Source organism: Venturia canescens, chromosome 7 (genome assembly GCF_019457755.1).
Source record: "Venturia canescens isolate UGA chromosome 7, ASM1945775v1, whole genome shotgun sequence".
In the NCBI taxonomy this organism is placed as follows: domain Eukaryota; kingdom Metazoa; phylum Arthropoda; class Insecta; order Hymenoptera; family Ichneumonidae; genus Venturia; species Venturia canescens.
In genome coordinates, this window is record NC_057427.1 from 15388437 (window position 1) to 15416416 (window position 27980).

A 27980-nucleotide genomic window follows, 5' to 3' on the forward strand; every position below is an offset into this window, starting at 1 on the left:
GACGATCTTCGAGACATTTTGAAAAACATATTGCAAACCGATCTCACGAGGCGTTACGGAAATTTGAAAAATGGCACGATGGATATAAAGCGTCACAGATGGTTTCACAACGTCGATTGGATGAGCGTTTATAACCGTCGCGTTGTACCATCCTTCGTGCCAAAGTGTGCTGATCCCGGAGATACGAGCAATTTCGATCATTACGATGAAGAAGATCGTAAGGTCGACTCCAAGGACCGATTCGCCAAAGAATTTGCCGATTTTTGATCGATCCTTTGCAATTTTCGATAAAATGCTAATAAACCCGATCACGAAAAACGCTACTTCCAAGCGAGACGAACGGATTAGCGAAATAAACATGAACGTACACGCCAAAATATTCTTGAAGAAAATAAGTACGGGCACGCACTCGCTTCGCAATGTTTTAGTGCAGAATATTCTTCTGAATGAAAATGCGGCTAATTAACAGTCAAGTACCTTTGAGTTGTTGAAAGTACCGGTTGAGGGCGTCGTGACATCCAAGAACACAGTACAGTTCTTTGGGAGGCAAAAGTTCTTGGGTAACATTCTGGAAAACAAGTGTACAAATATCGTAATTAATATAAAAAAATAATGTTTCAATGGTCATAAGCCGGCTCTTGCTTCGAGTGCTGATGGACCGAGCTTCATTCGAACTGACTGGAAATGCGATTGTGAAGTGACTCGTTGTAACGGAACAATCAATTTTATTAAAGTGCCGAATATCAGAAACAGAAAGATCCGTAATCGCTTATAAAAAAGTTACGAAGTTCAATTTTCCGGATGCCAAAAAGGAGGAGCAAGAAACGTGACCTTGCGGGGTGACTTTTCGACCGCCTCCCAATCGCTTCAACGTTACTTTTTATTGTATTTCTTGAAAAGTTTGAAAATTGTACTCACGCATACTGCTTGACAGCTCGTTTCCAACGCTTGTTGCCACGCTGCGCAACCCTTGGTACACTGAAAAAATAAAATAATAAGAAATGCTCGTATCAAATCCACTGAATAAAGAGTTTTTAACAGGGATTATAAAAATGAAAATATGCTCGTGCTGGCAAGACGCTCGGGCGTCTCGTGACGTGTTTGGGGGCGTTTGTTTCACGATAATTACTTATAAACGATCTCACTGACTCGTGGCTGGACGTTAAGTGATGGATAGCTCAGTTGCGAGGCTCCCTATACGATCAGGGTAGGCGTTCGATATTATTTATTTATTACTCTCTTTCTGGAGGCTTCGCCCTCCGGATTCTCGGCTGCGGCTGCGGCGACGCGTATCACACAGGACAATTTTAATCCCGAGCTCTCCCTCGGAATTCTAGACGCGAAGAAAAAGAGTAAATTCCGAGAGATAGATCAGTGAACTCGGTTAGCATGCCTTGCTCGTGACGCAATCGCTCGCGATGCCCCGGAACGGGTCACGTTGCTTGATTAATTGCAACTTTCCCGGATTCATTCGAAAATCGCGAGAAGTTCGAGGGCGATGGGTCTCTAAAAATTCATGAAAAAAGTCAGATTGTCAAAGCGACGTTTATCTTCGATCGAAAAAACGGAACGTTTCTGGAGCGCAGATTTATTCTCTGCATCAAAAGTTCCCAAGGGTTCGATGAAAATGGCAACTTGCGAATATTTCGACGCTCCTTGACCGCAGGAGCAATGTCCCTTGACATTCGAAAATCATGATGCCAATGAAAGTCCAAAAACTGCTTTTTTGTGTCAATAACAATGTCGTGACACAATAAATCATTCGAGCTGGATACTCGCGCGAGACCGAAACGCTATTTTCCTTTCCTCCTTTTCTTTGTCTCTGCTTTTTCTTCAAGAGGAGCTCAACATGTTCTGGGCACGTGCCCCGAGTAGATATACGCACGCCCACGTTCATTTGGGAAGAGCTGCGCTGTCCCGTGCGGCGCAAGAGACATGGATTTGCGAACTGACACTGTACACACGAGATGTTGCATCGATGTTGAAACCAGAGGAAGTCGACGTTTGTCTTGGAACGAAACTTAACTGACACGAATAGTTTGCTATTGGCGAAATAGCTTTGTGCCAAATTCAATTTAAGCCCATTTTTTCTTCCTTTTTCGTTCCAGTAAGCGTCGCGTTCAACTTATCTCTTAGTATTTAACGCGAATCTTCCAATCGTGCTACTCGATTAACCATCAAAGGTTGATGCCCATCAAAACATTTCTCATCCAATTGAATTGTCATTTTTAACTCAAAAATTTATCGACGACTCGCATAGATGAGACCAATTTCAATTTTTCTCGACAGCCTTTTGGACATTCGCGTCTTTATTCGTCCTTCAACGTCACCCTTTTCTTGACAAATGGATGATCGTTGATTTATTTGATAAACACGAGAAAACGAGAAGCGCCTTCTGCCCTGGACGAAATCGGCCTTAGGATCGGGAGCGGTAGCAGAATGGCATCCGTTCATTGAGATGTAAATTTTCTTGAGTGCTCGTTTTTCAAGATGTTTCGAGAGGATTGTCTTCTCCCTGTGTGAGTGGTGTGCACGTGTACCTATGCTCGTATTATTCAAGTGTGTCGACGCGTGTTTATTTGCTACAGAATCTGTTAAAAGTCAAGACGCCCGAGACCCAGCATGAATTGCGAGGTTCAGACGACGAGCCAACATCTGACCCGATCGATTTTCATTCAGAATGTTGTCGAATCACCATTTTCTATGACAGTGCCAAAAATCAACGAGCATCTTTGTCGAGGAGGAAGGACAAATATTTTTTTTATAAATTATACGACTCGCAGGAAAAATCTCGTTTTAATGAAAACTTTATCAGGCTGAACCCGACTGTATTCCCTCTAACGAGCTCAAAGCCCCTTGTTCAGGATTTATATTCATTCGTACGAAGGCTTCTCGAATGCAAAGAGAGGCAATACGAGATGCGAAACGAGAGTATGTGTTACAGCACTCTAACCACAGGCCTCGACGACCAGACGATTTTTGAGCTATTCATCATCATGCTACTGCGACAAATATGCTTATACTCGAGGACTCCCTGTATAAAGAGTTCTAACCGAAAGAGCTCTGAATGAAACACGCCACTCGAAATGTATTCGAGTATTTCAAACATTTGACGATAAGGTAAAAACGTTAAATCATTAATTCTAATTTGTCTAAAGATTCTATCGCGAATTGGGATTCGTTTCGCGATTTTTCCATATTTTTTTCACCTTCACCTGCTTCCTCGCCACGGGGTTTTTCAGCTTCGAGCAGCATCAAGAGAAAGTCATTATCGACTTTATTTGCATTGATATCGAAACGCACGTGTTACGTCCCGAGAGATTTCAATGGAGGGTCGATTCATTCGCCTGCTAATGGGAGACGACACGAGGCATGGAAAATAGTTTTGAGCACGAGCACGATAACGACATTTGCAAGAATTGACCTCATTGCGAGTTTATTTCGTGAAAACATCTTGAATAAAAGGATTTTTCGATTAAACTTATCAAGGCAAAGTTAATTAAATAATTGGATGTGGAATCGAAATCAACTTTGCGGAGCGTGCGATTATTTTCCTCGGCTTTTCTAACTCTGGATCTAATTTCGACCAATATTTTTCGACAGTTGTAAAAAAGTATACGAACGGCGGTAGTCCTGCTTTCGTGAAGAGCTTTCCCCTCGGAGAGATCGTTGTTAGTTAAGCAAAAGGTTATCGACTCCTTCGGGTCACGCGGGCTTCCAAAAGACCATGGAAATGTAACGGTCCGAGAATCAATGAGATAAAAAGCCTTATTATTGAAGCGATTTTCGTAATCGCTTCTACGACAGCAAAGTCGGTTTTACTTAAAAACATAAAAAGTTTGAGAAACGATTGAAGCGGCTGGTTTGTGGTTGACCCTGCCACACAAGGGATACGCGACGGACCGCACACATCTTCGAATATTTCCTCCATGGAGGACTGTATAACTGCACGTGTAAATAGATATGAGATAAAAGAGACGAAACTACGAGTAGAATATTTTTTTTTATTGCTACGATAACGCGAGAAAAAATCGATAGCGTCACGTGGCTTGAAATGATTTTTTCTGTTGAAAACAACAAACAACGATAGAGTATCACTTTCAATCAAGTTACTCAACAAAAGTTACGCACTGAAATCCTGGTTTTTTCTTGCGTTTCAATCATCGCATGTTCATTATTTAAATTTGAGCGAAAGTCTATTGACCTCAGAGACGAATGTGCAAAGTTTCATGCCCGAACTATGATTTTTGACGAAAGTAAGAATTTTTTTGACCGAAGAACAAAATGTGTGGGTCCTGAGTATATTCTTCGTTCGCTTGTAGAGAAAATTCCAGTAAAAATCACTCATGCAAGTAGGATTTTATATCGTAATATTTATTAATTCTCACACAGTAAATTTCTAAATCGGTGATACTTGTACTCGAGCTCTTGTAATTGTCCTATGCTCAACTGTAAAAAGAGCAATTCAGAAACGTTTATTTGAAAACGACAAGAAAATTACAACACGTTTTTGGTAAAAATCTCCAAAACGGGCGATGCAGAACCTCAGCACTATGGCGGCGTAGTAATTCTTAGTATTTTTTACCTCCGTGTAGTATATGCTCGATACAAAAAGTTAGCGCATTCGCGATGGGAGAAGGATCGAAGGGTTGTCATGTAAATAATCGGACGTTGGAGAAAAAAAATGGTTTGAAAGGCTCGTGGCTCCAGCCCGAGGCAGCGCGGCCGTTAATTTCTCACTTCCTCATTAAATCCTCAGCAGGCATTACGGGCCTCGGTCCAGGGCTTGGATGTTTGCTCTCCGGCTGCTGTACCTTATCTCTCTCTATCTTCTTGCATGGTTATGTCGTAGATTTTCATTCGGCGCTCTCCTCACCACGACCAACGAAAACGAGGGGAAAAGAAAGGAAGCGAGAGAAAGAGAGCGACGTTAGACACTTGCGAGCGCTGCTTTCTCGGTTTTAATAATGCCAGCGACGCCATTTGACTTGACGAATTTCGAGACACGTTTTCAAGGCATACGATCCTGCGGCTCGGTTACTGGAATTCTTTCGTCATTATAATCAAAGACTCCGAGGGGCGAATCCAGTTAATTGTTACTTTCAAGAACGTTTTATTGCACCAAGCTAATTATGAAGACTGAACCCCTATGGAGCCAACAGACGCGTGTACGCGTCTGAATTCTTCGCGTGCGTGCGGAAAACCGTGCTCGGGCTCCGTCGGCAGAAGCCTCTGATCCTTTGCCACCATTGAATACACGAATAAAAGTAATTCTGTCAAATCTTAAACATGGAACGGGTGGTGAGAACTAAAACTTTGAAAAATTTGAAACTTTATTTTCTGCCAGGAACATATGCGCACAATAATAAATCTTGAAAATCCAGACTAAACTCATCGTCAAATCGAGACTAAACACTTGGAATAACTCAACGGAGCTCAGAAGGATTTTTCCTTTTTGAGAATTCGTAAATTGATGAAAAGGATGCTGCACGGTCGTTTGCCACTTGAGTCTCGAGCAGGCTGCAGGCGCACGTGGTTTCGTATAAACGAACAATTTTGAGCTCTCACCGCTACGATCCAGTTTCATTTAACAGCGAAAAATTATCATATTAAAATCTTCCTTTCGAACATCACGAAGAAACGAGGAACTCGAAAAATCAAGTCGATTAGGATTGAAATAATCCATCTACGTTTCTCTTATTTCTTAGGCATACAGAACTGATTAGACACGAGACGCGTCGTTTGTCGTAATGGGCCCAAAGTACGCTCTGAATGGCCAAGTGCTCTCGAGCAAAATCACTCATTCACACTGTAGGTGGTCCGCGATGTCTGGCCAACCTTTTTCCTTCACCAACAATACACCCAATTTCGCTCGAGTCGTTTTTTTCTCTTCGATTGTCCGAAACCTCACAATATCGCGTGTAAAGAAATATTCGTTTGCTGAGCTAACAATGCGTCTAGACGTCTAGTTATCAAATTTGTTTTAATCGTATCTGATTAGACATTTTTTTGACAGATCAATAAAAGTTTATTGCAGGCTCGAAGAATGACTTGCAGTGATACTTCAGTCTCGAAATCGTCCGTGAAAATCATATTGAAAAGTGACTTTGAGCTTTCACAAGTATATCATTTCGTCATATTGTCCAAATTCATTGACGAACCCCGAAAATTCTGCCTTCCGTTTTAGACTCGCTGATCCCTGACGTTTAGCCTGCGTACCGTTGCGATTAACATTTTTCTCGAAAAACACACTCTCCCGTATCCACTATTATGTTTACCCTGTTGAGAGCGAGTGTTGCTAAAAATTACAAAGCGTGAAATTACAGCAGAAGGGAAGTAGCTTTATGGCTCGAGGTTCATCACCGTTCGGGCACACATACCAGTGAAATAGACGGGCTTTGTGAATCCCACGCCTTCGGGTTCCACATCAGTGCATGTAATTATCATTGTATTTGGCATATTTGCAGAGGCTGGAGTTATACAAGAGCACGCATCAGGAGAAATATGTCAAAAGTACGATCAACCAGTTTGCCAATGGTTTCTACTCTAGTCGTACTTTCATGGGCAAAGATTTATCTGAATTTTATCGCTTGAAGCGAGTCTCATCGAAGTCGTAATTTCAAGGATGACAACATGTTTATTCGCAAAATATTCGATTCAAAACAAATGGTGTTGTTTCTCGTTGAAAAAAATCCGTCCAACTCAAATGAATCGATGTTTCTCAATGCATTCGCTTCGACGCACTGCTAACGATGATTGGCACTTGTAGTTCATGCGGTCTCTCATTCGCGTTACTTTCTCAGCACAGAGTATACGATTTTGTACTACATTTAGTGAATAAATAAGAAAAATAGCTGTAAAAACGTTCCGATAATTCTGTTAATCATTCGTACTACGTCGGATGACCCATTTTGACACTGACCTGCATAGATAATGGGACCATATACGAAGGCACATGCAGCGCGATGGAAGTGAGCTTCGGATCGCATAATTATATTTCCGTTTTGAAAAAGGAGCGAACTTGGAGTACAGTGTAATGGTCGAGAGCCTTTTGTCAAGTGAAAACTTTAATTAGTGGTCTCTCGTTTCTTCCTGTTGCACTTGACGCGCGGTGACACGCGTTGCTGGATATCCTTCCGGTCCGCTGTCACCGCGCAGACATCAATTTTATTCTTTCATTTTTTGTTCTTGCGTGTTGAAAATTCGTGAAAATGTGAGAGAAACAGGAAGCGCGAGGACAAGCGATCTGGGAGGAGTGTATTTTTGGAGACATCGTTTAAAATAATGGGTTAGAATATTTTGAAGACTGCTGGAAGCGAGGAGTAACTAAAGGCAGACTAACAATCTTTAGAATGGAAACGTTATCGAGTAGATTTATAAGAGTCGAGTTATGTTGCAGCAAGTCAACGATTCTACTCGCAGTAAATGTATTCAACGACAGTTCTCCTCTAAATATATGTTTAAAGAGCGGAGTTTTTATCGAGTAGAGTTGCGATGACTACAGTTATCAATAGCTGCTAACTCGATAACGCCTACCCTTCTTAAGGTAACTCCTGTACTGCATGCTAGTCAAACGAGTGCTAAATTTTCAAAACGCATTTGGACCAAGTTCAACGTACCGATTTTAACATTATTGTTAGTAGATATTTATTCAAGCATATCTTATTAACGTGAAAAAATATTTAAAATGATAGTTTTGCAAAATTATCAACTGATTGATGCAAATTTCCATGATGACACATTTTAACAGGTATTTTTCAAAGAATCATCTCTATTTTTTAACCGATTTTATTGCACCAAGTCTCATTTTGTTCCTCAACTGATCCTCTGCGAATTCACCACGTAGATTTTCCTTTAAACTCAATCCTGAGAGAAATTATGAATGAAAAAGTTTTTTCACTTAATGAACAATTAGCTGCAACGGTGAAACGATCGAGTTAAAAAAACAACTAAATGGTGGATTCATAGAGGATCAGTTGACGAACAAAGTGAGACTTGTTGCAATAAAATCGATGAAAAAACGCAGATAATTCTTTGAAAAATACCAGTGAAAACGTGGCAGCGTGGAAATTTGCATTTATCAGTTGATGCTTTTGCAAAACTAGCGTTTTTAATATTTTTACATCTTAATGAGATATGTTGTAATACAAATCCACTAACAATACATTTAATCGGTACGTTAAACTTGCTCTAAAAGCGTTTTGAAAATTTAGCAATCATTTGACTAGCATGCAGTACAGGAGTTATCTTAAAATATCTATTCCGGCGTGATATTTCATCCCCGATATCTCTACTCATGATGATTTCAGAAAATATCTCATTATGCGTGAGTAGACGTAGAATTGTTATGAATTTCGTAGTGAAGATTTTAGAAGCAGAGTTTTTTTTGAGTAGAGCTATAAAGAGGATGGTTATTATTCTGTGGTAAGAAAAAAGGAATGACCTCCGTCATTACGTTGGTATCGGCGGGGCAGCGATGAAAGAAGCGCGAGCGTCAAGAACTTTATTTCGAGACGAGAAGGAGCAGCAGCGCACGTGCCCTTCCCTTGTTCACCTCCGCCTCTGTTGCTTTCGTTTCAAATTCGTCCCTTTAAATGTTTTATTTATTTTAGTACGAGTCTCATTGTGACTTCCGGGAAAGCTACTGCGATGACAACGAAATGCTTGCGGTCGCACGTCAATTTCGTGACATCCGTTATGAGGTCGCACTTGTACGCGATCCAATTATAAAAGCACGAAACCGCACTCTCCCCGCGTCGACGCCAAGCGTCATTCTTCCATTCGTACAGTACGCAAACTTCGCCAATACCGAGCATGCTAATGGGTCAAGGGACACCGCGGCGTCTCGACGCCGGCGAAATTGAAAAAAAAAACGAAGACACTTTCGAGGAAGTTGGTAATCATGAGAGTATACGATCTTCACATCAGAGAAACAGTGAAGATCGATTACGGACCAATCACTAAATTCCCATCGATTCCTGTTCAATCGACATTCCGCGAAATTATCGTTGGCAAACTGCACAGGATTTCACCGATTTTCTCGCACAGTTTTTCAATCAGCATCCCCCCCGTGCTGAGGAAAACAGCGAAACCACACGCGACTTTTTTCTCATTTTATGAATTAATTCATTCATTAATTAAACAGCGAAAGGGTCACTTTCATGTACATTGTACTCTGTGCAACAGTGTAAATGTGGGAATATATAGATGTGGTAACAGATCCCAGTGGAACCGGGAGTCCGGTCTCAGCGGATGTAAGTCGTCATTGGCCTGGAGGGAGCGAGCGTACCCCTTCGCTTCGCCGCCAGATCGAAAGATCTCCGGTACACGTGATCGTACGGGCGAGCGCGTTAGCCTCGGGCGTCGTGCGCACCGTGAAAATCTCTTAAATTTTTTCATTGTTTGCTCCACAACTCAATGAGTAGGAATTTTCATGACTCCCCTTTTTCTTTGATTCCTCGAAGTGAGCTCAACTCGAGGACCATTAGTCGAGGGATTCTTTGTCGTTTGCAGAGATAATTAAAAGTTTATGGTAATCGGCGGAGTACTTTGAAGTACTATCCAATTTTGCAATGCAATGTACTGCACGGGGAGAATGAAATTTGAAAAATTAGCGTCCAGTAACGACAGTGCGGTGACGAGCTGCAATTCGTGATATTATTATGGGACAGAAATTGAATTTTCCTGTTAAAAGTAGTACACGGTAGCAACTTTTACCGGAGCATTTAGTAAATTTTGACGTCACCGTGAATTTTACAGCGCCGCACTGAAAAACTTTTCCGTACGAATGTTCATGCCAGGATGCGGCTACACTGGGACCATGGCGGGCTATCTTGTCGCTACATTTTTGTAAATTTTAGTATTCGTACCATAAATTTCACCACCTGCAATATTTACCATTATAAAACTGAGAATACCGCAAAATATTGAAAATTTTTTAACTTGATTGAAAATAATTGAAAATTTCGTTAACTTGTCCCCGCAGTAAAATACATCCACTTAACTTTACAGTGAATTTCGCGCTAAATGTAAAAAGCGAAAAATGTAATTACCTGATCGATCTTGCAGCGCACTCCGCATCCAACTTCTGAACTAGCGTCATCTGTTCGGTTCTGAAAGTAAAAGAAAATCAATTGAATCGTCACAGCGAAATGTGTCGTGAGAAGAATGAAACGCTGCTGTGAAAAAACCGTTCGTTTTTTGGACAGGTGAAGTTGGGCGATTATATTATGGATTTTATGCGCAATTATGTTAATTGCGCGTGGCACGAAAAAAGTACATTTCATTTTCAGGTTTTTGGTGTCACGCTTCGACGAAGAGAATCGTTTTTCACATGCAAACAGGATAATATTTGATTCCGCTCGAATAAAGGGAAAGAGCAGGGGTGAAACGAATTCCGTCGCTGTGTCGCTGTAGCGACGGGGAGCAACTTCCCCATGGTCCCCTTACGGGGACGCACCTGTGTCCCGGAAGTAACGTACAGGTGCAAATAGGCGCGACGCGGACGTCGCACCGACACGTTTTTCCCATTATCACAGCACGGCTTTTCTGTGCAGCGATCATGGACGCTGTTTTGATCAGAAGACAATTCGATTTTGCTGGACGCCTCAAAATCAAAGTTTTTATAAATCCGTTGTCCAGGCCCAAGCCGATGCAATATACTAATGTGTAATCTTTTCGAATTCTCATTTCAGATTAACCCTTCTCGAGTTATGTCCACTATGCAACTGATGCTCAAAAAAAGTGCTACCGGAATACAGCTGGAGTTCCGCTATTTTGAGAAACTTTCTGATAAAAAAAATTGTACAAGTACATGAATATATGTACTATTTAATGTCGTTCACAATTTTTCAACAACCATTTATTTTCTTGTCAAAAAAAAAAAATCAAGAACGGCACATTTTTGACCCGTTGCAAGTGCCTTAATCGTTACAATGAAGAAAGCCGTTGATCACAAAGTCTTTGGAGCTTTGGTAGATTCTAGCGTCGGTATCGCCAATTTTTAGACGTTTTTGAGTTGAGGCGACGCTTGATCTACATTCGCGTGCAACTTTCCTCACACTTTTTCATTATCACTATTTCGCTTTGAAAATTATTTTGCGAAAGCTGAGCAGGTCAACCGCCAACTCTTCCCCCATTTCGTTCATTCATTTTTGGCTGTTTATAAATTCGACTTCGTAATGGGAATCTCAGCCGACGATATTTGTTTTTGTCTCTCCTAACGTATCCTAATAACGTTAAATGTAATTTTGTATTCGGCGATTTATCATAGCGACGTTACAACATCGAGGGTTCGAATTGAACCGGATGAAACAGTTTACCGTCTCTTGAAGCTACCAAGCGATTCAATTTATTTTCTACGGTTACGTTGGTACGTGATCCTCTCGGGTATCTCCTACACTATGCCCAAGCTCGACGAAGCTTTTTTTTATATACACACGTCGTCCGTGACTCTACCCATATCCGCATTAGGAGATCCACCGAGCAGTTAAATTATCGGTATGGCCAACGCGCCGATCAGGGCTCGGAGACGGTCTTGACCAGTTTGTAAAAAAACTTGTACGCACCGCTTGCCCGATAATTCTTCTGAAAAATCCTATTTTCAGCCCTTTTTCAAGCCCACTTTCCGGTGACCAGGCTCAATTCGGAAAAATTGAATCATCGATCGAATCTGGACGGTTCCATAATCATTCGTCGTTATCAGTTTGAATGAAAACAAATGTATCTCAAAATCGATGATCACCTAAAATTTGGGACAAATCTCTTTTGACGATGAATAAGTGAAACAAGCGAGCCGGATCCGTGCTGATCGGAAGACCCGTTAAGGGGGAACATCAGCTTCGCGTTAAGTGAGGTTATGTAAATACGGATTTGGTTGTTTTTATCTAAGTTATCTAGATTATGTAAACTCTGTTTGCTTTGTTTGTTTACCCCCAAAAATACGTCATTTTTGGGTGGAATGTATGTGAAATATAAAAAAATGGTTGAATCAAACGACCTCCAATTTCGCACACAGGTTTTTCAGAGTTCAAACTGTGCAGTTATTTCCTATGCGTAGATGTTAATTATTCCAAGTTTGGAAATTATTTACTAAAAAATGGCTCAATGAAATGGCTTAAAAACCAGAGAGGCTATAAAAAATCAATCGAAAAATGTATTCTAAAAGTTTCATCAAGCTATCACCATTTTTCTCAAGCTGATGTTCCTCCTTAATGAGTCGTTGAAACGTGCATTCATACATCAAGTTTCATGAATCATGCGCGTGATTCGTTGAAGGAATAAATAGTAAAAGAGCTATTATTAGATACGCTGCCCTTATCGGCTGGCCATACGTCATGTGGGCAATGCATCGAAGGAAAAAAGTATGAAAAACAACCAAAAGTGCTGGTTCATTTGCTTATTCATGAATCGACCGTGGTAATTGGTCCATTTTTTCGTTTCTCACATTTGCTCGTTTACTTTCTTTCTTTCTTTCTTTTTTTTTTTTTTTAATTCACTGTATCATTGCTTTCTATATTGCCTCGAGTGACTCGAGCGTTTTTCGGAATATTCGGCACGCTGAAAAATATCGCTGTGCGAACGCCTTTTCCCCCGTCATCGCGGAACGATATCAATTGAACAATTATTTTCTCTCTCATTGATGGAAGCCTGGCATCGCTCCTTCTCGAGGTCTCCCTGCGAACTCCAACAGTACATTCAACTTTGATACCAATTAATCAACGTAAGACTCAAGGGGAAGATGCATATCAAGTGCACAGTCGTTCAACGTATCACAACACCTATTTTCTCCATCGATCCCACACTTGTACGATCCCCATTCATAGTGTTTTTATACTTTCGTGCACTTCAAATCCGAGGACGCAACGAATGAATATTTTTTTTTCTTGACTATCAATGGTGAATCCCTTACTAATTTGAACCGGGCCATCGATACCCAGCGGCACAGAATCGCACGAAATAGTGGCTTTTCTCCGATCCAGCAAAAATTAGGGCGGGCGTTTTCAAATCAAGATATCAACGATTTTTTTTATTGTTTCCTGTCCCGGCGAATGAATTATAAAAAAAATCTTGAAATTGACAACTTCGAAGCAAATATACTCGGAAAAAAGGGCTTTGAGTCTTAAGGAAGTTCGCGCGAATCTAATAGAAATCGAAAATTCCCAGTTTAAGAGTTGAAATTTGGAAATGTGCTAGAAATATACCGCGTGCATCTATTTCTCGAATTATTATAGGATCTGCCTTCTAGTTGTCGAGAATACAATTAACGAAAATCATATTTTTTGAAGGGTTATGCCCAGGCTCTTATGGCAAGCACACTTCCTGTGCGACGACTTGGATTTCATGAAATAGGATCCTCCCAACTTTAAAGAGCGAAAAACGAGAATAAGAAAACAGAAGAGTGAAAATTACTTGAGAATGGAAAAAGACTTATTTAAGGTTAACGAGTAACAACGACACAGACGGTTTAAATAGAAAATGGCTGTTGTCACATTTTGCTTGATGATTTTACTACGAAAATATTTGAACCTCTATCGTTGTATTAAAAATTAACCAATCTCAACAAGTAACACATTATTTTAATAATAGCGAGAATAAATTTTAATCGTTTCTTTGTTCATCAAAAGAGCAAAAAAGTCCAATTGCTTTTATGAATCACAAGTAACGCATAATCTTTCTTAAGAGGATGGATCAGTTGGTATATCGCAACCGTGAGTGCGAGAGAGATAGCTGCAAATTTCGAAATCGAAATTCTTTGACCCAGTTTGACCGATTAAAAAAAGGCTCTGTCAGTCGATTTTTGCCATCGTCCTGCGTAGGCTGACAGAGCCTTTTTTCAATCGGTCAAACTGTGTCAAAGAATTTCGATTTCGAAAATTTCAAGTGAGGTTAGGTGACTCTTAAGAGTATGAATTAGTCACCTAACCTCACTGAAAGGATTTTCAAAATCGAAATTCTTTGACATACAGTTTGACCGATTAAAAGAAGGCTCTGTCAGCCCACGCAGGGCGGTGGCAAAAATTGGCTGACATTTTTATTATTTCGATCGGGCAAACGGTGTGGAAAAATTTCACTTTCAAAATTTACTGTCATCTTTCTCACACTCACGCGGTTGCGATATATCGACTGATCCATGCTCTTAAGGAGGGTGGATCACGAAATAAAAAAAAATCAAAATTTGATAAAATTTGGTGATAACATTCTTTGGCATCACGTAAACAAATACAATTTTTTTCAAACTTTTTTACCACATGGTTATCGAATAAATGAGCGTTAAATCGAAGTTCTTATGCACGAGATGTATAACTGCGTATACGTTATGTAAACTCTATGCTTATATACGTGAACTTGAGGGTTCGATTACTCAAGAGCTATGCGGTAGAAAAATCTAAACAAATTTATATTGTCTTATATATTTTTAAAGAATACATTTACCAAATTTTATAAAATTCTTAACATTTTGAAATTCTTAATATTTTTAACATGGTTTAGCATGGCAACGTTGCGTATCGTCGCGATCCACCCTCCTTAAGAGTTCGTGGATTGTGGGATCAGCCGGTCGTTCGTAAAAGGTGTGAAAGATTTGCGAGCAAAGGCGATCGTAAGATATGCTGGTAAAACGTTTGAATCGTAAAACAACATGCGATGAGCGTCTACTAATTTTGGCCGTTGTATTTCCGTTCCCACGCGGAAGTTCAAGACGTTGAATAATCGTTCGACAGTTTCGATAACGAGGATCTGGGCGACGTCTTGAGTAAATTTGAAAACGGAAGCGGAGTGACTGAGCAAGTTTGTAAGAGACTACACCAACCCCTTACACTCGCCGCTAATCGTCCCAACGAATCCGAAAAGCCAGGTTTCTCGTCTTTCGAAAGCCGATCGTCGTACACCGATACAACGTCTTCTTCGGGGCCGCCTCAAGCGTGCTCGTCACGCTTCGCTGACATCGACCAACTGTTGCACCTTTCCGGAACCTTTTCGATGAACCTTTTTTTCAAGGTGGTTCCGCAGTGCACCGATCGCCAAGACGTGAGTTCTCCTCTCTCGGTCTGTCAATTTGCGGACGCACGCGCTCGTGCTTCGATTCCTCATTAGTTCTCGAAAACCTGACGAACCCAACTCAACGCTGGGAGATTCTTTCACAAGGAAATCTCTGAAAATACTTGGACCGCGTCATCGAGATGAACGATTCTGTTGATTTTTCAGAAAGTTCGTCTAACGTTCTTGGACAGCTCCAGAATTAGTTTACAATCCCTTTTCTGTACACATAACGCGATCAATTTTCACTCCATAACAAACAATGCGAGACTTGGTAAAAACTTATTGCATTTTAAAACAGTTGGAAAAAAATTGCTCGTTCCACTGGTTTTCTTTCCTTTCAAAATTCTTCTTCTTCCTTTTGAGGGGGTCCTTTTGAGGAGGAAAAAACAGACTTTTGAAATTTGAAGGGTTTATTTATTGGTATTTCAACTGTATAATAGAAATTTTGACTCTGATATCTCGGACGGGAATCCATCTATTTTTCCGCGGTCTCCACGATTTCGGGGGATTTGTAACCTGAGCAGATCAAAAAATCAAAGAGCGTTTTGAATAACTAAACTCATACGGAAGTATTAAAAATTGAAGGATTTTCACGCTTTAAAACATTTTTGGAAATTCAAATTTTGTGTTTCGAAGCCCGAAAGTCCTTGAATTTTGGGTATTTCTGTATGATTTTAGTTCACGCCATAGCCACACTGCTTTACACATAAAAACGCTCTTTGGACCCGTGGAGTAGTTTTACACCGAATCTATCCGAGATATCAGAGTCAAAAAATTCAACACTAGAGTTGAAATAGCAATAAATAAACCCTTAGAATTTCAAAAGTCTATGTTTTTATTCCTCGCCGCAAAGAATCCGTTAAAAATCCGGTTGCCACATTTTTTATTATATTTTTTATAATATCAAATGAATTTTTCTTCCCAAATGCTTTCTGTGGATCACACGTGTTCTATTATTAGAGCATTTGGTCCATCGCCGACGACACTCATCCCGTAATAAGAAAGGGCAAAGACACAAACCACGTGCTTCGTTGGCCTCGTGGATGACAACGACGATGATTCATGCACGTTCCTCAATACGAATCGCGAAACTCTTCACTCTTCAATTCGGTTTGAGTTCCAACCGCTCGCTCCTTCGAACATGAGATAATGGAGAACATATAAAATATGGGAAAACTTTTAATTACTCAAAAAAGGATCTTTTTCGAAGCTGATCATTGGAGCTTTGCGAAACCACGGTGTCGGGTTTATTGCACGCTTCGTATTATTTACCTGAGACTGAGCAGAGCGGATAGATGCGCCGAGAGAACAGAAATTGTGCAGGAAAAAAAGCGTCGAAAGGGAGACGATTACGCGGAGAAGTCACACGGTGTTGGGTGTACACCGGACCGTGCTCACTCGCTCGAAATACCCACACCGTGTCTCATTGGGGTTGCAGAAAAGTGTTGGCCACAAACTACGGCTCGGTATTATCGAGAGTGTGTGAAAGTGCATTCGTGACTCCACAAATGTGTGTATAGATATCGGAACGTTGAATTTCAGGATGAAGACTAAACTCTCGATCCTCGAAAGAGCTTCGCACGCGGTGGTTTTCCATGGGAGAATAATAAAAACCCCGCAACGCAGAGGTGGAGTGATCGGTTCGGAGACGATGCTGAAGTTTCCAACGTTGGAACCCAACGAAATGATCTAAAAAACTGTCCAATAATTCCAGCAATTCTCCAATTTATTTCCAGTCGAATTTGTACTTTGTATTTTTTCAATCTACACAATTATGATTCGTGAAATAAAAAACTGATGGATAAATCATTTTATTTTCATTCATTTCGTTGGACTTCAACGTTGGAAACTTCAGCGTCGTGTTCGGAGGTGCGTGATCGAAATGTTTGGAGGAGCAGTCCTGACGAGAAGTATGGAGGAGCCACGTGATCGAAGCTCATCGAAAAAATAGTTTTTTGTGACATTTTCGTAGAATGCGGTAAAAACGCACGATGTTTTTTTAGAGTGCAGGTTGCGTTCAGTTCTTTCTCCTTCGGTCGGTCAAAAACCTCAATGATTCGTCAATCTCAAGATCCCCGGAGGGGATCGATCCGGCTTCTCGAGATTCACGCTTCGTAATTGTGATTGAACGATCAATTTTACCCGGTCACGATAATTATGTCGTTGACTCTTGTACGGATGGAAAAAAATGCGGAAGGAATTGGATCGGCGCTTCGGTCTTTAGCTAAGTCCACAGAATTACTGAACCACCGCTATTGGGATTTGAATCGATTTTTGGAAGTTGATAGGGAAATGTACATTCTCGAAAAATGCATTTACCAATATTGTCGGATCCTCCAAACTGCTCGTCCGTGTTTCAATAAGTTTATCGGGGTGCCTGAAGCGGCGAAGTCGCCAGACACATTTTTGGCGCCTTCTTTGACGAGCTACAATCAACACGAAAAAAAGACGGAGACAAATTCGTTAGGAGGACTCTCTTGTGGACACTACATCCCAATGGAACGTTATAAATATCAATTCACGTCAAAATAAGGGACTTTTTAATGCGGGGACAAAACGGTCGAGCCGTGGTCACTCACTCCCGCGGCACCCGTATAAAAATTAACCTCCTCGAGAGTCAACCTCGAATGAGGGTCGCTCGAGCAGAATGAGGGTGTAAAAACTCGTTCTCGATCCTCTTTTTCAATTTTCCAATAATATTCCAGGAATTGCAGCACCTCATCAAATTCTCGTTTTGTATCCTCACAAAAATCTCGGAATTTCCCATCGAGCATCATCGCGTCTATAAAATTTCATCATCATTGCGGAGTGAGAAAGAAAAAGAGCGATGATTTTCCACAGTTCTTATCTTACTTCCCATGAACTACGGTCTTCTGTCGCACTTAAGGGGGTCCTGCTTTAGAAAATCACAAAAATCGATTCTTTTGGTGAATGTTTTTAGGATAGACGCGCGGATAACTCGGCATAGCGAACTTTACAATATAGTTTCAAGAATATTTCAAGAGAACAAAAACATTTTTTAATGTGAGAAATACTAATTTGTACATGGTTTATGCACAAAGTCTGTGGAGATCGTAATTATTGTTTGCAACAAAAATTCCAATTTTTTTCTCCGTTTTCGTATATTTTCCTTCCATACGAATCTATAAAAACCCGAAAAAATCGCGAAATTCTATATTTACAGCACGTTAAAGTGCGATATTCTTCTGCTTTAGAAGCACTTTTTTTTAAGTCGCTAAAAATGTAGAATTTCACAATTTTTTCGGGTTTTTATAATTTTTTTCAACTTTCTGAAGCAGGGCCCCCCTTAACTTCTATACATGGTTGTAGTTTCGAGTGAATAATCCTACGAACGAAGCGGGCGCGATTCAATTCTGGTTTCCTCCATAACCGAATACTCGTAAGGATACGAGGAGGTGCTCGCGGGGGATTTGATAAACGATACTTTGATTTGAAAATCGCCGGGCTCGGCCCGCCAATGAATTTCGGCGCTGATGAATCCTTAGCTATTCGGGGCTCTCTGGTGACACGCACGGTCTGTCGGTGAGAGGATGTGGCCGGCAGGAAGTTCATTGTTGGAGTTGGTGTTCGTAGATGTACGGCGTTGCAAAGCGGAGAGTGGTCGGTGAATCGAGTGTAACAGTATCATCAGGTCGATCGCGGCGAAAACAAGGCTACACGAAAAATCGTTGGGTCATCCCTTTTTTTCTCACGTTATAAAACGCGCCTCAAACTCTGGCTTATCGCGTAGCAATAAGAATCTTTTCTAAAGCTGTGAGGCAACGCTTTTATCAAAGATTCAAGAAAATTTTCATATTTCTTGAGTGAAAATATGTTTTGGATCGACAGAAACGTCGTATGTAGGATGAAGCGGATCAACACTGCACTGGCATGAATATTGGCCGCGAGAAAGAAAATGAAAGATTCTTTTTTCCCGACAAGACTAACGCAAGTCGCAGAGAGCATACGAGGTCATCGGGAGAGATCATGCACGGAGCATAGGCAAGCGATAGACGATAAGCTTGGCATGTCCATAATAACGACGTTCTCTATGCCTGTTTATCAATAGCTAGAGTTAAGGCGCCATCGCGATACGCGAACTGAAACGCGACACCGTCGATTCTCACTGTAAATTTGAAAAAATCACTGTAACAAACATGACACGATCGACTTTTCATTCGTTTCTCTCGTGCTTCTCCATCCATCTCGATCCCCTTATCACTTATCGGGCATGTATATGCGCGGTTTATTTTATTTCTGGCTTGATATACGTTCTTCCCACCCCCGCACCGAGGTCGAAATCGAGCACAAAATCGAGAAAAATAGGCCAGAAAATAGGAAAAGGGTGGAGTTTCTATGGGGCTTTTTGGGTTACGATTCTTATGGGGGAATCTTATCAACTTTTTCATGCCTCGTGCACGACGGGCTGAAAACTCAATTCGTGATAATGTCGAGTTGATAAATATTGAGAATCGTCTCCGGATTAGCTTTCTAAATGCGAAAGAATTTTAATGAATTAAGTAAGCGAGGGGGACACGAATCCACATTTCAGAATGATTCCGATCCGGATGTGTTACCCTCAATTTCCCACTCTCTATCTTTCACCTTAAGGTATTTTTTTTTACGAACCCGAATGTTCTAGAAATAACTGATTTTTTATTTCAGTAAAGTAAAAATTCATGCGAATAGATTGACGAAATTTCAGGTCAGGTTGACGAACGCTTAATAAAGAATTAAAACTTCGACAATCGTAAAATTTATACGAGAGCTTACGAAGATTCCGTCATCACCATATTTCTATTCAGTAATTCATATACTGAATAATTCTATACATTTCTGGTACGAACTGTCTCACAGATAGAACAAAATGTAAGAGAAAGTCCAATAAATCGATTGTTTTCGGGAATGTTTTTAGGATAGACATTTTTTATGTGAGGAATACTAATTTGTACATGGTTTATGCACAAAATTTTCATATATTTTCCTTCCATATATCAACCTATTAAAACCCGAAAAAATTGCGAAATTCTATATTTAAGGAGGGTGGCTACCGACGATACAATGTTGCCATGCTAAACCATGTTAAATACATTAAAAATTTCAAAATGATAAGAATTTAATAAAATTTGGTGAACACATTCTTTATGGCCACATTTGACAATACAAATTTTTAAAGATTTTTCTTCTGTACAGTTATCGAGTAATTGATCACTAAAGTTCAAGTGTATAAGCATAGCGTTTCCATATATATAAGTATACATTCCGGGCATAAGAAATCTGCTTTAATGCGTAATTACTCGATAACTAAGCAGAAGAAAATTTTGAAAAAAATGGTGTCTTTGCACTTGATGTTGAAGAACCTTATAACCAAATTTGATCAATTTCTTATCATTTTGACGAGTGTAGCCACCCTCCTTAAAGCATGTTGAAGTGATACTTTTCTTCTTCAGAACCGTTTTTTTTTCAAACTTGCTAAAAATATAGAATTTCGCTATTTTTTCGTGTTTTTATAGGTTTACACGGTAGGAAAATGTACGAAAATGGAAAAAAAACTTGGAATTTTTATTGCAGACAATAATTACGATCTCCACATTGTACGCAGCTGAGAAACTGCGACAATTAGACTTTGAGCATAAACCATGCACATTAGTATTTCTCACATTAAAAAATGTTTTTGTACTCTTGAAATATTCTTGAAACTATATACTGAAAAGTTCGCTTTAGAAATCACTAAAATTTCGAGTGCCCCGTATTTGCGCCACGAAAAAATACGTTCACACAAAAGGAAGACCTTAAATTGTGATCGAAACGAAAGCCTTTCAGCGAGAATAATGAATCTGTTCGATCAAAAGAAAAGATGGTTACGATCTTGGCTGCGCGTCAAGGTAAATCGCGTCGTAGCAATTGCACATGTTATTACCACTCGTGTGCAATTCTTTGAACTGTTTTCCAGCAATTTTCGCGATCACAGAGCGTGTCGTTACGTAAAGAATTGAGCGTCCGTGTACGACCGTTAATCCGATCTGATACTTGAGATCGCGAATCGCATCGTACATTTAAAAAATGCGTTCAGAAATATCGAGTGCAAAGACGAGTATATAAAAGCGAACATTTCGTTGGAGAGACTGCGTCGAGGTAATGCAATTACAGACTCATTCGAAGTCGCGAAGAAAAGACGAGTATGGACTGCATGGACCAGCCCGATGGGCCCGAGCAGGAGACAAATGTAGTCAAGTTCCTTCAATTCGGTACGCGAATTCGTGAAACTCGCTTCCCTTTGTCATGTGTGACCCTCTCGCAGTGGTGGAATTAAGTGCCCTTAGCATTTACGGTCTGCACATATAACAACTACAGCCCGCACGTATAGGCCCTCGTCGTGCATTCCATTCGCAACGAGAAGCAGATAGCGTTATAAAAAATGGCCAAAAAATCGTGAATTCAATTTATTCCATGCAAACTCAATTGCTTCTTCATTTTAATCCCGAGCGCAAAGTTATTTCTGCGAAGAGTATTCGATTGGTAACTGTAAACCCAGACTGAGCCTCGTTTCGATGGTTTTTGAGAGAAAATCCTGGAAATTTTCGCCGTTTTTTGGACATTCGAACACATTCGTAGGCATGTGAACGTGTACCGTGATATTTTGCGTTTGACCGTAGCTGGAGCTCACGGGACGCGGCGATGCGCCATCGTGTGTAGTTAAGTTAATTAATGAATGGTACAGTCTGAGCGGGAGGACGCTTAAATTGATACGTCCTTCTCCGTCGGCCATTTTTGAAGTACGTTCATACCGCGCGTACCCACACAGCGAAAACTGGCGCGATTTTTCTTCTCGTATGCACGCAGCACTCGAAACGTGCAGCGGTTTAAACGTGCGAGCGAGATCGTAATCCCATATTAAATAGGGCAGAGCAAACCGTCGCGAAGACGCGCAATGCCATTGTGAAATGGGGAAAAAAATGAAATTATTGAACTCGGACGGCGCTTACGCGATCGGGATTCATTAAGGGGTCTTGACACACGAGATTTGCTCCGAGTAACTTTGGCTTCGGTCATTTTCCATTGGCACTTTCATTTGATGTAACGAAAGGTAATTCGACTGAAAAAATTGTGATTCAAATCTCGCTATTTGAGAGAAATTTTGGCTAAAGTATCGGGGCAAACGATTCGATGAAACGGGTACAAAACTTTCGTTCGATCGTGTAAAAATGAATAAATGTTTCATCGTTCATCACTCCCCAGCAGTCGCCGATAGTTAACACTCGTCGGGGGAGTAAAGTTAAACGTGATGCTGGCAGAAAACGTGTGATATTGCGGCCGAAGACTCGGTGCTCAAATTGAAATAAACAAAGAGAGGACGCTGCATTATCACCTCGGCCTTTTGTGTGAAGGCTATCGGTCACTTTACGAATACTGCTAAGCCATATTTCGTGTGTTGAGATGTTGTATAATGAAATACAATCGCCTCAGGGCATACTCGATTTTTATTTTTATCGGGGCCGGTAGCTGGGTGAGAAGTAAACAAAAAATCGTCGCAAATGTGAGCCCTTAATTGAGGGAGACATAAAAAGATTTCTCAATTTTCTACAAATTGATTTGTAATAGCGATTACGAAATCGAAAAATCTTGTGCAGACTGATATTCAGTGGTTCTTTAAGCCAGTCGCCCGTGAAAATCTACGAATATTATTGATGAATAATTGAAAGCTATTTTTTATTTTAAACGATAATATTTAGCGCGAAATTAACTACGGGAACAAGTTGAGTTAACGGAAAATATTGATTCCAGTAGCGCACTGTAAAATTTTCAATATTTTGGGGAATTTTCAGTTTTATCAAGGTCAATATTGCAGTTGGTGAAATTTACGGTACGAAGAGTAAAATTTAAAAAAATATAGCGACAAGATTCGTGCATTCGTACGGAAATTTTTACAGTACGGCGCTGTAAAATTCACCGTGACGTCAAAATTTACTAAATGCTTGGGTAAAAATTGCTACTGTAAACAATATTATTTTTTAAATAGGAAAACTCAATTTTTTTTTCCATAATAATATCGTGAGTTGCAGCTCGTCACCGTACTGTCGTTACTGGACGCTTATTTTCCAAATTTAATTCTCCCCGTGGAGAAGCTTGCATGAGTTAGCATTGAAATAAACTTAATGGTTCGTATGGAAAATTATCTCTACGAAGCTCTCTGTACAAATTTTTGTTTTGATTCGTCGGAAAAAAAAATATTGCTAGACTGAACGTCGACGCAGGTTTTTTCTCAGCGATAAAAATTGCAAAACAACGAAAGAGTCATTTGCCCCGCGCACAGTACATTTCCCTATCTTTGGTCCATAAAAACTGCCAATATATCGAGTTGTTTTGAACTTTATACTCGGGGAAAGAGAGCGCATTCGGAATGCTGAAATGGAATTCAAATTCCCGCCAAATTTCATCTCTTTTCCGAATCCTCAAAACGATGCTGCAAGCTCGAATAACGAACAGAAAAAATATGTTTAATTTTAAACTAAATGGCGTGAAAATCGCTCCGAAGGAAGCTTTTTCGCCACCCAGAATTCAAGATACGTTATATCGAATCAATTCTCATATTCAGTTTCATAAAAAAAAAAATCGTGCATTTTAGATTGCCCGCACAGACAATATTGTTGTCGAATTAACGATTGTTTACAACGGTCTCGAAGAAGCGCTCGTATGCGAAGCATTATTGCAGATTATTCGACTCCGATGAAGCAATTTAATTTCTTGATAAACCTTTCCATTTGGGAAACATGTTGGCCGAACCCAAAGGGGTCAAATTGTATCTGAAATATATTCGATAAGCCAATGTCATAATTGTACTCTGTTGCTCGAGCTGATTCGGCGCATAAACAAAATATTTAAATGCGTTCCATGCAGCGAATATTTTCAACGATCTGCGCCGGTCGATCGATTCTTCGTTCAACAATAAAACCGACTTCCGAGTGTAACGAATGAAATCGCATATGGATTTATGAGAAAACATGTATTTTTTTCATTTCAATGAAACGAAATCATTTTTTTCGTTGCTCAAGGAAACTTACTTGATTGAGATCGAGATCGGGACATCGCGACGAGCACTCCCCTTGAAGATTGCCACTCCGGTGTCCTCGTTCTTCGAGGTCTTCGGGAAGAAGCGCAGCGACGCTTCCCGCCAGCCCGAACAACGTCGTGACAAAGCATAGTCTGGTGGCTAACATAATATTCGAAAAGCCCCGCTCGAAAGTCCGCTTTTTCCTCTCAACGCGATTCTCTGGAGCAATACAATCGCGAGAGTTCCTCCCCTTCGATTAGCTTCTAGTAACCAGAAGGATCTGCATCGTGCTTCCGTCGATGGGCATTCGATTTCCGCTACCGGTGAAATACCCCTCGATAATCAAGTCCCCGAGAGCAAGGAGAAAATCCATCAAACGAAAATTCACTTGCACTTCCAGCACGAACACCTCACACAATGATCTCCATGTCAATCGGAAAGCACACAAGCACGATTGTCGATAAAAGCATTAAAAATCTTGGGAAATAGATCCGGTCTCAAATCGTCATTCGTTCAAAATCTTTTCAAAACCTCCCGGCAGTTCTCGCTGGTCAAAACCGGAGAAGCGAATCAGCACTGTCACAGCCGAGTGGACCACGATCGACATCCCCAAACTTTCCGTATTTCTTAATGAAAACAAAAATAATTTGACGTACGAAAACGTCCCTCCCTACAAAAACCGTGATTCCGTCATTGCCTCAATATGAAAAATGTATTAACCGCGATCCCCGACTCGATTCGACACTCAAAAATGAACACGAGTCATCGAAAGACACGAGATCGAACGTCATTTAAAAATTCCCGTTAAACGCCCCAGCAAAAGTACTTTTCAATAAAGGCTTGAGGCTGCTTCAACCGCAACGAGTCGCGTGTTGTTCGAACGGTGCACATGGGGCTCTCAACGTTGGAGCTGTTAGTGGTTGGCGAGCATAAGAGCAACTGACTCCGAATAGCCACTAGACACTCAACTAATCCCCCCACCAAGTGAATACCCTCATCTCTCGTTCACTCACCGTGACCAGAAGCCCTTTTTCGTTCAGCTTCACTCTCTCTTTTCTTTCTCTCCCACTCGTTCCCCGCTGCACATACGTACTGCCGTATATATAGATCACGTATGCTTGATATCCTCGTCTCTTGCGTACGCATAGCACAGCGCGATGTGCCGCACAGCGGTATAATGATAATGACAATTAGCCGGACTTGGTGCCAGTAAAGAAGCCACCGGTCGGTCCCATCGGAAGAGAAAACGATTTGAACCTTCGCCTATAATGCGCTGGCTCCCCGATTCCAATGCACGGTGGTCAATTGACGGATTGACCCGTTCCTTACTACATACTCGTAGAATTTCATTCATCTATTCGCACGTGCGCGTCGTCTGTAACGTCGCACGAGACTGCACCGGGATTATCGGTTCTTCGTACGCATCTCTTTTTTCTTATCTCACTCTCTCATTCTCTTTTTCTCCGTAGCGTGGACTGTTAAGTATTTGGGGGAAAGCGCAGTGGAAACCCGTGGAAACGACACTGGTGGAAGATTGGACGGAGGAAAATTTCAAGTGTCTGCGAAGTTCAAAAGTCTTCTTCAATTTGCCCATTTTTCTATAGTGAAACTTGATTTTTCGATTTTTTTTATTTTTGCTATCGATCACTGAGGAATTGTTACTCCTGAAAAGTCTCGTTGTAAGATTAGTTACATGCGTTATCGTGGAGGAGATAAAAAGTTTTGAAAAGTCCAAGTGCAAATTTGCACCGGTGGGGCGAGTGTGCGACCTTAAAGGGAGTGTGGGCTCTGTGGGTTGATAAGAGTTGCAGTGACGTTAGCAAAGGAACAAACCCAAAGTATAAATACTTCATTTATTGGAAATTTTATTGCTTTGGGAGCTCAGCTTTTTATGTCGAAAACCTTTCGACTACTCGCGGCTCGTGCGAAGCAATGAAGCGAAAAAACTTTGGAGGGACTTTCGTGAAGAGCTTTGGAAGGTGCGACATGGTGCCTCAAAGCCTATTTCTGTTCGAAACACACTCGCGAGGGTTTCTAGGATTTTTTCGAAAGTGAAAACCAACATTTTTCGACGCGGAGAAAAATATCCGGCTGATTTAACGAGCCCTAATGTGTAACCAAACGAAAAATGTAGGCTCGGAAAATGAGAAAATGTTGCATTCATCGAAGCACGATCGACAACAGTTTTTTTTAAATATCTCGTCACGAGACGCTTCATAATGAGCGAACAATGTTCTTTCGGATAGCACACTGTTTACCCTTGCTTTTGACGGCGGCCAGGCCGTCCGGAGAGAAGATCACTGAAGGCAAACGTGGAAGAGTGAATCCTGAACAAACTTTAGTGTGTTCGCCATCGACGCGACGCTGAGTTTACCTTTTTCGTGGGGTATTTGAATTTCGCACCTAAAGATTTTTCTTCTGCATTTGACAGATCATCCGAATGTAAATATTAATCGAAAATATTGTATTTGGAAGAAAAACTGTCCGTCAAGATTTGAGAAAACTACGGAAGTGACAGCGTTGAGTTAAAACTTGTGAAACAAATTTCGGAAATCACTCAATGCAGGATTCTACTTTTTCTAATCTGCATATTTAATCAGAACATTCGCAAATTGACGTTATTGAAACAACGCAGCTTTGTGCACCGCCTTTTCGAAAAGACTGTCATATACAAGAAGTGAAAATGCTTTCAAATGTTGTCTTAAGGCCTTATATTCACTTGTGATGAGCGAAAAAATCTTTTTTTATTAGATATCCTTCAAGTGCAAGGTCTGAAGAATGTTCTCACCAAATCTCATAAAGATCGGAGCATTAGATTCGTAGCTATGAGTATTTCAACTGACCGCCCGGTGCGCGCGGTCGTCTAATACTTGAACCTTTAAGGAGGGTGGATCACGAAATCAAAATAATCAGAATTTGATAAAATTTGGTCATAACATTATTTGGCATTAAATATACAAATACAATTTTTTTCAAATTTTTCTACCACATGGTTATCGAATAATTGAGCGTTAAGGTAACTCCTGTACTGCGTGCTAGTCAAATGAGTGCTAAATTTTCAAAACGCTTTTAGGCCAAGTTTAACGTACCGATTAAATGTATTGTTAGTGAATTTGTATTTCAGCATATCTTATTAAGATGTAAAAAAATTAAAAAAAGCATCAACTGATAAATGCAAATTTCCACGCTGACACATTTTCACTGGTATTTTTCAAAGAATTATCTGCGTTTTTTCATCGATTTTATTGCAACGAGTCTCATTTTGTTCGTCAACTGGTTCTCTATCGATACACCATGCAGTTGTTTTTTTAACTTGATCGTTTCACTGTTGCAGGTAATTGTTCATTAAGTAAAAAAAAATTTTTCATTCACAATTTCTCTCAGGAATGAGTTTAAAGGAAAATCTACGTGGTGAATTCGTAGAGGATCAGTTGAGGAACAAAATGAGACTTGGTGCAATAAAATCGGTTAAAAAATAGAGATGATTCTTTGAAAAATACCTGTGAAAATGTGTCATCATGGAAATTTACATCTATCAGTTGATAGTTTTGCAAAACTATCATTTTAAATATTTTTTCACGTTAATAAAATATGCTTGGATACATATCTACTAAAAATAAGTTTAATCGGTAGGTTGAACTTGGTCCAAAAGCGTTTTGAAAATTTAGCACTCATTTGACTAGCATGCAGTACAGGAGTTACCTTAAGGAAGTTGAGGCATTAGAATGAAAATGATGTCATCGCTTTTAAACCGATTGCATCTTATGAAGTGAAGTGTAAAAAAAAATCAGTTAAATTTCCAGACAGTTTAGGAGCGTTGTTGCTGAGAAAAATCAATAACAATTTGGGCCAAATAACATGTAATCTTATGGAAGTCAAGACACATTCA

General features: G+C 40.4%; 1 protein-coding gene across 4 annotated transcripts in view; it reads right to left on the bottom strand.

Annotated features, from left to right (window-relative positions):
* sev (sevenless) overlaps positions 1–25009 on the bottom strand; it is a 48620-nt gene extending 23611 nt beyond the window's left edge. For all 4 annotated transcript variants that reach the window (XM_043423147.1, XM_043423145.1, XM_043423146.1 and 1 more), the window contains exons 1-4: positions 24102–25009; positions 10053–10112; positions 919–978; positions 478–568 (exon numbers count right to left, since the gene is read on the bottom strand). In XM_043423147.1, coding sequence (XP_043279082.1) covers positions 478–568; positions 919–978; positions 10053–10112; positions 24102–24257 — 367 coding nt within the window. In that variant the 5' untranslated portion in view covers positions 24258–25009. The remainder of the gene's footprint in view (positions 1–477; positions 569–918; positions 979–10052; positions 10113–24101) is intronic.
* Between the last annotated feature and the right edge of the window lie 2971 nt (positions 25010–27980).